The sequence below is a fragment of the Dermacentor albipictus genome, chromosome 8, assembly GCF_038994185.2.
Source record: "Dermacentor albipictus isolate Rhodes 1998 colony chromosome 8, USDA_Dalb.pri_finalv2, whole genome shotgun sequence".
Classification (NCBI taxonomy): domain Eukaryota; kingdom Metazoa; phylum Arthropoda; class Arachnida; order Ixodida; family Ixodidae; genus Dermacentor; species Dermacentor albipictus.
This window is the reverse complement of record NC_091828.1, coordinates 49,265,143-49,278,113: the sequence shown is the minus strand read 5'-3', so window position 1 is coordinate 49,278,113 and position 12,971 is coordinate 49,265,143. Positions and strand designations below refer to the sequence as shown.

Genomic DNA, 12,971 nt, shown 5'->3' with positions numbered 1-12,971 from the left:
ACAATTTACTGAGCCGATTTCAATACGTTTAGTTCTTTATGTTCAGCAAAAGCTGGGCTTCATTCTAAAGCCTTTCTTTTCATCATAGGTGCAATTGATAAAATTCCCAACATTTGGAAAACTTTAATGATATTTTCTTAACAGTTCTCTTCTTTCAGGTACCTCAGCTTTACAGAAATTTTAAGGATGTCTCCATGAAGGTATTTAAACAGACTTGGTGTCATTCTTTCTAGTGAGAACTGAACTATAGGCTAGCGCTTAGCTTTCTTGATAAGCTTGATATATTATTATATAGGTGATATGTAACCTAATTAGAGTAAGGTAATTTCTTAACTGCAATGTCAAAAGTATTTTGACCAATACAATAACTACAGCAATGTTCTATCAGCTTTAGGCTCTGTGGCAACAGTTCAGAATGACAACATATTTGAGAGAAGTAATTTTCAAAAAAAAGAATTACTTCCATCACAACTCGTCAGAAATGACCTAATTACAATCTGGCTTTTTGTCATATCTACTTATCTAAATGATGTGCATGAAATCTGTTTGCACACTTTAAATCTCCATTCAGTGATGTGCCTGATTACCAAATTTCATCCAACATAAGTTGATAAACAAAATTTGAACCTTTCCTAGGATCCTCGTCCCTATTTAACAGCAACTGAATAACCAGAAGTCTAATGGCTAGAAAACGGAGAAGGTGGCTGCAGTCCATAAATCGGCGGATGTGCACTGTCCTGAGGACCACCACCCTACCTTGACTAGCATTCCGTGAAAACTTTTAAAACACCCAATATATTCTCACCCCATCAATTTTCTGGAAAGTAACTCATTTTTTTATTCATGTCAGCAGGGTCTTGAAAGATTATTTGATAAGATACCAAACTTCTTTGTTTCACTAATGATTGGTCCATCACCTTAAATCAAGGATTTCATGTTGACTTACTTCTTTTAGATGTTGCCAAACTGGTTATATGACTCAGTATGACTCAGTATGACTGAGTAGTCATCTTCTATGTGTCCTTAAACTTAAGCAGCTTAATATTCAAACAAATGTGTCATCTTGGTGAAGGACTTTATTTGCAATCAATGTTGGTATGTCGCAGCCAATAACTGCTCAACTACTTATTCACCAGTTGCCCCAAAGTGCCACAAGGATCCATCTCGCGGCTCTTGCCATTCTTGATTTACATTAATGATCTTCATAACTGTGCAGTAATTAATTATTCTGTACGCAGATGACTGTGTAATCTACAACAAGATTACTAAGCCTGGTGATTCATATATGAGGCAAGAAGATCACCACATTGTGCCACTTTGGTGTAGCAAGTGAAGAATTAAACTTAACACTGACAATTGTAAACAGATGCGCATATCACATACCATAAACAATGGCAATCAATATACTACTGAATGACACTTTGTTATCATCAGTTAACACCCACAGATACCTTGATTTTCCCATAACTAATGATCTGTCAGGGAATATGCAATGAAATTATTTCACTACAAATGCTTATCGCAGAATAAATAGCTTGATCATAATTTTCCCTTTTCATTTGCAAGCGCTGACTCTCTACGAAAACCTAGTTTGCTAAAAACTAGAAAACACATCTGCTATTTTTGATAGAATTAAACATCACTAAACCTTGCACTGAAGAGATTCGCAAGCAAGCAACTTGCTCTATCTAGCTACTCCCGATACTCCAGTGTAACATGCATGAAAAAGGAAGGTGACTCTGCCATATACTGCAAATGTGCTCCCCGTCGCCTATTCCACAAGGTTTACAACTCCAACCATGTAGCGAAGAAATAACAGATAACACAATCTTTCAAAGTTTCATTAAGATTTGACCAGACATAAAATTGGCGTACCAGCCACCAAACAAACAGGCGCCATCATTATTTTTAGCCCCACACAATTACTAATTGGAACAACCTTCCTACATCCACCATTCAACATCTAAAAGCATCTTCATTCAAGACGTCAACCTGTGACAGTATTGCTTAACATATTCTTTTTGTATAATTGTCTGTGCACTCTTTTTAAAGCTTTGTTACCACTTCTGTATTGCCTAAAGGCCTTGAAAGCATGAATAAACCAAATTAGAATTAAAGCTATATATAAGGTGCACCAGTATATAAAGCACACTTACTTAAACCCAATTGACTTCTGAAAACGTGATTAAATGGCTTGTACACTCATAGTGAAATGTCATACACATATTGGGGTGCAAAATTTAATATACCAAAATTAAAACGAGCTGCAAATTCTGACAGCATAAAACTTGTGCAGGAAACCAGCATTTATTGAACTACCGTCAAAGCCACTGAAGGCCTCATCTTCGAACGCACGTGTCAAAAAATGCAACTAGTCCAGCCGGAAGCATTGCTGGGTTACAGTCATCAGCCTTCAAATAATGTTGAGGCAAATTTGAAAGCACTTTGAAGCCTATCACTGGCATTGCCTCGGCGGTGTGGCATGCTCAGGTTGTACATATATAATGATCACTTCATGCCTGCTTGGAAACACACAAGTAAAATGGTGGATAGAAGCTGAAGGTACTGAGACTATTGCTGAACTGCTGAGCCTCCCACACGGGCAACTGATGATAATTATGATAACGAGGTGCCCCTTGCTTAGTTGGAACAAAGGCGCGACGTTAAGAGCGTATGTGCTCACAATTTAGGGCGAGTTTGTTGCCAGACACAGCCTTCCTGGCTATTCCAGACATGTGCTGCCTACGAATATTAAAGCAAAGCTAGTGCTGATTAACAATGTACTTCTGTGCAGCTGTGGTTCTTAAACATGGGTTCACAAAAGCATTTGCAAGGTCCACATGCCCTTGCGCTCAAGTTGAATTCAAGAGTACAGTTTACAGTGCATCACACCTTTCACAAGGTTATGCGAGGTAGTGCTTGCCACCATGCTAAATAATCAAAGAGGAAGCCATATCATCATTGCAATTACAAATACTGCACTTGGCATGTAACAGGAAACCTTTCTCCCGGTAGGGTGAATGAAGTCTATGTTGACAATCTGGTAGCACTAGCATCCGGCGTGACACAGGCTAGTTACGAGGGTACAAAAGCTTGAGGGTAGAAAGTCCGACTCTATGAAAATCAGCGGCAAGGCAAGCTGCAATGCGTAGTTTCCTCAAGTTTTCGGTGGGCACCTTGGCTTCTTGCGGGACCAAGCAGATTTCTAGGCAGCTTCCAAAACCTCTACCTCGTTGTTTATGTAGTCTGATATTGTTTGCTTCAAGATTTCCAATTCAGAAACATAATGGTGGCCTTATTTTCCATCGTCAGCCTGCTATAATTTCCTCACTTTGAAGCATTTGTCGAGTTGGAGGTGGACAACGAAGGCGCTGCCGGCGCCATTGTTACAGCTGGCGATGAAACCACTGAAGACTATCAGTTGCTTAATTGGCTAAGCCTCGGGTCACGGTATGAAGCTGAAGTGAACCACAATTGCACAAGAGGCGATACAAACGGTACCACTGACCATATGCGACTTACGAGTGCCGACAGCAATGACAGCACAAAGGCTCGCATGGAAGTGCAGCAAGCGATGCTTGTTATCGAGGCTGTGTCGGAAATGGAAGCTCTGAAATGACATGTGAAATGCGTGCCACGCTGGTTTATAGCTGCAGGAAAACAAAATTACAGAAATGTTCTTTGCATTTTGACTAGCTCTTGACTTGCGATCATGAGAAAAAGTTTAAAAGATCAAACGAAGAGAGCTTGAAACATGTGAAATTTCGGTAGTTATACAATGACTCTATGAAGCATATGGCAGTATCATGGCAGAGGCCAAGTATTCGGGGAGACCCAGAAATTTAGGTGTCTCAAAAATCAGTCGACGAACATATCATTATTTTACTGTGAAAAAAAAAATACATATTCGAGTTCCACTTTGTGACACTAAACATTTTGTAAAGTATTATGCAAACCTTTTGCTGGAACCGCATGCGTCTAAATTATCAAGGGGAGTTTGGGGCTTGGTCAGGTGTCACAAAATAACTTTAGCATAATCTTTCTGTTTGCCATGCGTATTGTGAAAGAAAATAAAGTTTTCTTGTTTGTAGTTGTCACAACGGATAAAGCGTCATTGTTTTTGCCATTACTGTAGCAAACACCCCAGCTTTGAAAACTTTGTGCAAACAGCCATCAATATTGCTGAGGGTGCAAAAATTACATCAGGGCTAGACATTACAACTGCATTTGAAAAGAATGTGATAAAATGGGCAGAATTGTAAGGCAGGATTATTGCAGTACATTCTGTGAATAGAAAGCAAAACAGCACAACTGGCGATTTTCACTGGAAGCTTTGTTGTGCAATGGCTACCCTGTTGACAGTGAACTTGAAGACATTGTGGTGGAATTTCTTTTGTGAGAATCGTGTCCGGGTTCTCCTGATAGCAGGAGATTCAATTCACTGGAAATGCAATTGAATTGCTCACTACTATTTCATTTCTCCAAGGGAAAAGGCTTGACTTTTCACCTCAGCAAATGTGGATGAGCTTGTAGCACATTGTAACAATAGTGCTGCAGAAGAATAACTACCTGCCGGGACAAACTAGCGAAACAGCAAAGGTCCAGTCGGCTACTGCAGTCTGCAAACAATGTGCAAAAGACCTGAAGCCGCTACACATGAGAGAGGATCAGAACGACTGTGCAGCCAGCAGTCACTTCAAGATGGCTACAGGTCGACTGAAATGACTGCTGGCGTGCACCTCGGGTGCCATGTGCATGCTGCTCATTGCCCGATGAAATTGTTAAGAGTTCGGTTTAGCGGAGACAAGGAATACATGTTTTGACAGCTTGAGAACAAAGAGTCGACGGGCATTATGCAAGAGTAAAAGTAGGTTTGCCGAGTGGCTGCGTGCTTGGTTCCAAGAAACAGTAGGGCGCAATGACGCCCACAGCAAGGCATACTGGATTTCTGGAGCAGAGGGCAATGACACCCAGGGTGAGGCACACCTTAGTGATGGACGGTCGCTACATGGTCTTCCCCACTAGACTGCCGCAGGCTTAGGTGTGAATGGTGGAAGCAATGAAGAGTTAATGTTCAAGATAGGCTGGTTTCATGCGGTCGCACGACAGTCTCTTCTCTGGTGTAAACGTCAATCTTCAAGGTTCTCTCTGAACGCAAAACCACGCAAAATGGGCATTCATAGGAAGGAATCAATGGTGGGTTGATGGAGTCGTGCCACATGAAGACATGCGTGGTTGAGTCCACTGTCCGGAAACTTAACAGAGGCAGCCTGTGTGCGATACGTTAGGGTGTAGGTAAGGTTAGGTTAGGTTATTACAGCTTGGGGTCGTTTCTTTAAGAAAGGTTAACGGCTTGTGGTCGGCTATAATGTAAAAGCCTTCAAGAAAAACATGGAAATGCTCGGCAGTTCAACAGATGGCCTACATCTCCCACCCGAAGGTGCTGTAGCGAGTTTCTGCAGGTTTGAGGTGCTTTGAAAAGAAGCCCAGCAGCGTCCAGTCTATGTCATCATGCTGCTGGAATACTGCACCTACTGCTGTGGCCGACTTGTTTACCATGAAGCATGTTGGCGCATCAGGGAACGTATTTTCCAATAAGTACTCCCTACTGAAACTATCCGGACAGCCCTGCCCAATCAACTGTGCATGTACATCATTAACAGCGACGTCAACCCCTGGTGCCTACTTAAACTCCCGGCCGGTCCACACTATCTTCATTGGGCGCAGGAGCAGCAACAGCAGTATGGCTCACCTTCTGCCTTTTGACACTTCACAGGCGTGTAAGCGTTTTTCCTTGTACGCTAGAAAAAGCGACGATCTCTGCTTGTTGCTACTTCCATGCCCACATGTGCTTTGTGATATTGTTTGCAAATGCGTCCACATGTCTGTGTTATTACATTGTTGTGGTGACATCCAAACTAATCCTGGGCCTACCACACATTCAGAGCCTTTTCTTGAAACACAGACGTTACCTATTGAACCCTCGGAACAAGTGGCGGTCCTCTTCCAGCTGCTGAAAGATGTTCAGTTTCGATCGACCCAAAGAATCAGAAAGAATTGTTTGCTGATGTTACAGCAATCATGATGATATGTGGCTTTTAATGGCGCAAGGGCCAGTTATGGCCAAAGAGCGCCATGACAAATGGTAATTTAAAGGATTTATTCTGAATGGCGTGGACAGTGCATTTATTATGGTAGGTGTGACATGGCTGTATAGGGGCCTAAAACTTTCGCTGTAAATGACGTAAATATATAGCTAGTAAAATAATGATACTGATTAGTAATGGACGTGAATGATGGCAGTTGTGTTTTGATAACAAAACATACAAAAACGAGACAACGGTTACACTAAATCATCAAGACGGCCCTCGAATGCAAGGGCTGGTAATCACGGGTTAAAATTTCCTGGCCAAATTATTTTCAGAATGTCGGTTTCAGCTAAGAAATCTAAAACTGTTTGCAGTTTAAAAAGCAGTTCATCACTAAGGAAAAATGCAGGGTGAAATGGTATATTCTCCCGATATGCAGAAGGGAAATACTTTTTCCTCTGTTTCTATTGCAGGGCACTGGATAAGAACATGGAGGACTGTCAGGCTATCGCCGCACCTACAAGTAGGAGGATCCCCGCCAGTGAAGAGGTAGGAGTGAGTACTGTAAGTGTGTCCTATTCTTAATCGGCAAAGAAGTACTTCTTTGTACCGTGCTGTTTTGTCACATATCCAATTCTGCAATCTTGGTTTTATAACATGCAACTTATTCAATGTTTGTGTATCCCACTCTGCTTGCCAATGTTTCCTCAATCTACGGCGCAGAAAGGGCTTTAGGTCTGTGGCAGGAATGGGGATAATTCCATCTGTGTCGCTAAAACTCACTGACCTAGCGGTTTCGTCAGCAGCTACGTTGCCTTTTATACCTTTATGGCCAGGTACCCAGGATAAGATAATCGCTTGGTTGCACATATATGCGAAGCACAACAAGCTATACAGCTAATTCAAAACGGGATTACTATGCTTTCGTAAGCTAATTAGGGCTCTCACGACACTTAATGAGTCTGTAAATACAGCATAGACCATTTATAACGTAACCGCTTATAGTGCGGGACCACATATAATGCGGCTTTATGTGACCACCAGTACACCTCCCATAGAGTTTAATGTGTCAGCGTACCGCTTAGTGCGCGGTCGCGCATGACGGAAGACCGGGTATAGTGCGGTTTCTCCGAAGAGAAGGGAGCGCACCCCCCGGCACTACAATGCCCGCACTCTCTACAAAAAGGGAGAAGAAAGCCACGAAACCCATCACAAGAGGGGAGAAAATAGAGGAGAGAGAGACTGTACAGCGTGCGAAGAAAGAAGCGCAACTAGCTGCCTTATGTTTTGCTTTTCTTTGTGCAGTGCCGCAAGGGCGGGGCCGAGCCAGACCGAGCACCCGCGCCGCCGTCGTAACGGGGTGGGTCGCACTCAGTGGGAGAGAAGGGGAAACGTTGGGGAAGTCCATTTGCTGGGGGTGGCCGGTTGACAGGCTGGCTTTGCACATGCACCACTCTTCTCCCTTTTCTCCTGTGTGGGTGCGCGCAAGTCGTCGTCTTGTGATATTGAAGTGTGCTGCCAGCGTCGTAGGCCTAGCTACCGGAAAACGTGTTTCCTCCTCTTGCGTTTGTGTCGCGCTGGGCTAAGGTGCAATGGGGCCTGATCCTTCCAACTCAAGAAAATGGCAAGCTTTATCCCTGGAGACCAAGCAAAGTATTATAAAAGACGTCGAAAGTGGCCTAAAGAAGGTTTCCGTCGCGCAGAAGTATGACATTGCCGACACAACAGTGTCGGCAATTTGGAAGAACAGGGACAAGGTGCAACAGCAACTGCAAGAAAATTGTGGATCACTAGAAAGGAAGCGGATACGTTTATCAAAGTATGAAGATGTCGACGCCGCTTTATTCAAGTGGTTCTGCGAGGTGCGAGCCCAGAATGTGCCCGTGAGTGGTCTGATTCTTCAAGCAAAGGCCAGGTCATTTGCAAACTTGTTCGGCCACGATAGTTTCAACCCATTAAATGGGTGGATTCAGCAATTTAAAGACCGGCACGGAATAAGCTGCCGTGTTATCTCCGGGGAGAGTGCACAAGTTGATGATTCTAATGTTCAGGCCTGGCTCAGTATAAACATGGAGACCATGCTGGCGAAGTACGCAGAGCGGGACATTTACAATGCGGATGAGGCTGGCGTGTTTTACAATTTGCTCCCAAACCGCTCACTCGCACTGTCCCACGAACGCTGCTCCGGTAGAAAGGCTTCGAAGGAGCGGTTTACTGTTCTCTTCTGCGCCAATATGGATGGCAGCGACAAGAGGCGCTTATTTGTGGTCGGAAGATCGGCGCGGCCGCGCTGTTTCAAAACAAGAGAGTGCCTGCCGATTACATATAAGGCCAACAGAAAGTCATGGATGACTCGGGAGCTATTTGCAACTTGGCTTAAAAAATTTGACGAGGACATGGTGTCAGAAAAGCGACAAGTTGTCCCAGTTCTTGACAACTGCAGTGCCCATCATGTAAGTTTAAAGCTCAGTGCAGTGAGCCTCAAGTTCTTGCCCGCAAATACCACAGCCAAGAGCCAGCCGATGGACCAAGGCGTAATCGTTGCAGTGAAAGCGCATTATAAAAGACGCATATGCGAAAGAGTGCTGATTAACCTTCAACGAAACGAAGCAATGAAGGTAAACCTGCGGAGTGCTATCGACATGATCACAGCATCTTGGTGGCAGATAAAACATCAACCATCGCCAAGTGTTTCGCAAAGGCGGGGTTTGTGCGCAACGCCATGGTCAGCGATCCTGATGTGAGGAGTGACGATAGCCACCGTGGCGACGATGTCAACAAAGGCCTCAACGAGGATGATGTGTGGTCGGATCTGGTGAAAAAGAACACTGTTGGACAGGACGACACATTCGAAGGCTTCGTGAACGAGGATTGCGATGACTTTGTCTGCGAAGAAGCAGACTCAGACGAAGCAATTGTAGCAGCAGTGTGTGATCGCGATGACAGTGTATCGGACGATGACGACGAAGGAGACAGCACACCGGAACTTTTGCACAGAGATGCACTGGATTACATAAGCAAGCTCAGGGTGTACTGCGCGCAGAAGGGCTTGAGTGAGAAAGCTTCCCAGCGTCTGATAGCTGTTGAAGAAGAGATGGTGCATAATGCGGTGAAGGCTCAGTGCCAGACGAAGATAACGGCATTTTTTCATTGATGAAGAAAAATAAAACATTCTGTTTAGTGTCCAATTCTGGTGCTTTACTGCGCGTTAAGTTGTAAAATACATAATGAAAGGTGGGTTGACCATATTTGCATGTGAATAAGAGTCTAAAAATGGCACATTTGATATAGTGCAGTACCGCTTATAATGCGGATTTTCCCGACTCCCGCGACCTACGTTATAAGCGGCCCGCGCTGTACAACAGCCTTAGAGACATTTCTGCGCCTTATGTTTTTAATAGACGAAAGTATAGCGTAAGCTTCTGCCGTGAAGATACTAGTGTGTGGGTTTAGTGGCCCAGATGTTGAAAATGAGGGTCCGAGAGGTGCGTAAGCAACACCAGCAGGAGACTTTGAAGCATCTGTGTAATATTCGTCACAGGGATACTTCTCTTTAAGTTCTAGAAAATGCGATTGTATGTGAGCCTCGGGTGCTTGTTTCGATATTTCTAAGGAGGAGATATCACATCTTATAGTCTGCCACTCCCAAGGCGGTGGAAGCCGCGTAGGAGCCATTAGGACATTGTGTAAAAGAGGGACCCCTGTGTTTTCTGAGATTGCTTCCAACCGGAGGGACAGAGGAGGTCTAGTGGTCGGGAGGTTACGAAACAGCCTAGCAGTGGACAAGTCGCATATTTATTTATTCAAAATACCTTACAGGCCCGAAGAATGGGCATTGGGTAAGGGGGGGAAAATTGACACAGTATAAAGAGCAGCAAACAATTATACAAAATTATACAATTATACAACGCTTTCTTAATAAAAACACAACGAAGAGTCAAGTTTACACCAAATAAATAATTCTAAATAAAAAGAAAAAAAGCATACAAGAAGCAACACAGACAAGTTTTTTTTTTTAATTAAGAAATGAATGTTTATGTCGCGACGGAATTTTTCTTTGTTAGCTTCAGCTACCAGGATATCGGGAAGGTCGTTCCACAAGCGGATGACACGTGGAAGCGCAGATGAGTTAAAAGCGTCTGTTTTGCCGTAGATGCGCGTGAAAGAAAGATGATTATGCAATCTTCGTGAGGTGAATGGAGAAACTTGCAGAGCTATTGGTGATGGCCTCGGTCCGTGAACGTACTTGTAAAAAAGCAATATAAGTGCTACATCACGACGAGTGGTCAAAGAAGGAATTGATAGATTGTTTTTAATTTGCGTTATACTTTCGCTCCAGTTGTAATTTTGTGAAATAAATCTAGCGGCTCTATTCTGAACTGATTCTAGCATAGTGGTTAAATAAATGTAATGAGGGGACCATACTGAAGAAGCAAATTCAAGTTTGGGGCAAACAAATGTAAGGTAGGCTAATTTGCGGATATTTGTCGGTGTCTTACGGAGGTTCCGGCGTAAATATCCCAAGGATCGGGAGGCATTTCTGCAGATATTGTTTATATGTGTAGTCCAGGAAAGGTTTGTTGTCAGGGTTACGCCTAGGTATTTGTAAGAAGTAACTACAGACACAGGATTGTTATTAATATAGTATGGAAAGCTGGAAAGGGAATCTTTGCGAGTGAAAGACATTACTTTACATTTATCTGGATTAAGCGACATTAGCCAGGTCCTACACCAGCTGCTAATAAGGTCAAGATCATTTTGAATTTTTACGTGGTCATCAGTACTAGTAATTTCTCGGTAAACTATACAATCGTCAGCAAAGATAGTGGAATGACAAGGATGTTTAACATCTGAGCTAACTTTCAGGGCGTAGGAGAAAGTTAAATATGTCCTTTGGTAGTGCAATGACCATTCGTTTGATTCGACAAACAGGCTTTGCACAGAGCTAGTCCTAAAGGCACCTGTAGCAAGGCGGATGCCTAAGTGGTGAATAGGATCTAGCATTTTCAAAGCGCTAGGTGCAGCAGAATTATAAACTATTGCTCCGTAGTCAAGCCGTGTTAATATTGGACTTTTGTAAAGTTTTAAAAGGCACCGCCTGTCGCTTCCCCAAGATGTGCGCGACAAGAGCTTCAGCAGATTCATAGTCTTGAGGCACTTTGATTTCAGATACTTCAGATGTGGTACAAAAGTCAGCTTGCTGTCTAAACGGATTCCTAGAAATTTGTGTTCATGGCTCACAGATAGCCGTTCTCCATTTAGATCTACTGCGGGGTCCAAAAGTATGCCTCTCTTGTTAGAAAACAGGACGCATGTACTTTTTTGTGGGTTTAGCTTGAAACCGTTTTGGTCCGCCCACTTAGATAATTTATTTATGCAAAGCTGTACATGTCTCTCGCAGATACTTAGGTTACATGATTTGAAACCTATCTGGATGTTGTCCACATATACAGAATGAAACATAGTGTGTGGGATGGCAGTCTGGATCGAGTTAATTTTGACAATAAGAAGAGTGCAGCTTAGCACACCACCTTGTGGAACACCAGTATCTTGCGTAAATGGACGACACAGAACGTTACCAACTCTAACACGGAACGTGCGATTGGAGAGGTAAATCTGAATCACGTTCAGCAAGTTGCCTCGAACTCCCATTTCAGACAGATCACGGAGAATTCCAAAGCGCCAGGTTGTGTCGTATGCCTTTTCCATATAAAAAAATTACTGATAGAAAGAACTGTTTGTGGACAAAGGCATCATGGATATTTGTCTTGATGCGGACAAGGTATCTGTTGTGGATCTACCCTCCCTAAAACCGCACTGAAATGGATGGAGTATCTTGTTGCTTTGAAGAAAGTGGATGAGGCGACGGTTAATCATTTTCTCAAAAAATTTGCGTAGAGAACTAGTCAGAGCTATGGGCCTGCAACTGTTGGGTGAGGAAGGGTCCTTTCCCTCTTTGAGAATAGGGATCACGATTGCTTCTTTCCAGACAGAAGGAATGCAGCCGGCAGAGAACATGGAATTGAAGAGTGACAGTAGTGTTTTTTGGGTTTCAGGGTGTAAGTGTCTGATCATCTCATACATTATTCTGTCACTTCCTGGAGCGGACTTGTTGCAACAGTTCAGTGAGGCTTGGAACTCAGCCATACGAAATGGATGATTGTATGCTTCATTGGATGAGCTGTTCCGACCCAAATTCATCTGTTCTGCAAGCCGCTGGTATTTTAGAAATGTATTCGTGTAATGAGATGTACTGGAAATGTGCTCAAAATGTGATCCTAGACAATCTGCCTGATCCTCAAGAGTATCTCCTTGTGTATTTAATAAAGGTAAGGAATGAGTTTTGCAGCCTTTTATTTTGTTCACCCTGTTCCAGGCTTTTCGTTCGTCTGTATATGAATTGATGCTGCTTATGTGTTTTTTCCAACTTTCGCGTTTAGCGCGGCGGCGCGTTCTTCTACCTTGTGACTTGATCGCCTTGAAATTAATCAGATTCTCTGTGGTTGGGGAGTTACGGAGGAGGTTCCAAGCCTTGTTTTGCTTTTTCCTGGCTTCCCTACACTCCTCATGGAATACGTCGTTTCGAGGACGACCCATTTGTTCGGGGAATGCATACTGATGCAGCCTCAATAATGAACGCTGTTATGTGTGCTAATGCGTCGTCTAAGCTAAGTTCAGAGATATCATTCCAGGGCAGCTGCGTTAGTTCGTGGATCTTCGTCCAGTCGGCTGCGTCAACTTTCCATCGAGGAAGATGTGCATGACACTCACTTTGTTTTTTAAGGTTTAGAACGATGGGGAAGTGATCACTGCCATAAGGGTTATTAATGACATCCCACTGGAGATATGGCAGAATTGTACTAGACGCTATGCTTAGGTCTA

General features: G+C 43.4%; 2 protein-coding genes across 10 annotated transcripts in view; one reads left to right on the top strand and one right to left on the bottom strand.

Moving 5' to 3' along the window:
- LOC139048765 (uncharacterized) overlaps window positions 1-12,971 on the top strand; it is a 148,020-nt gene that overhangs the window by 7,625 nt on the left and 127,424 nt on the right. The window contains exon 2 of one of the 2 annotated variants that reach the window (XR_011507893.1): window positions 6,563-6,653. Coding sequence is in view for 1 of the 2 variants with exons in the window: in XM_070523350.1 (XP_070379451.1) it covers window positions 6,563-6,638 (76 nt within the window). In the remaining variant the exon portion in view is untranslated. The remainder of the gene's footprint in view (window positions 1-6,562; window positions 6,654-12,971) is intronic. The other variant, XM_070523350.1, reaches the window with a different exon arrangement.
- LOC139048756 (zinc finger protein 271-like) overlaps window positions 1-12,971 on the bottom strand; it is a 344,730-nt gene that overhangs the window by 306,723 nt on the left and 25,036 nt on the right. The window lies entirely within an intron of this gene.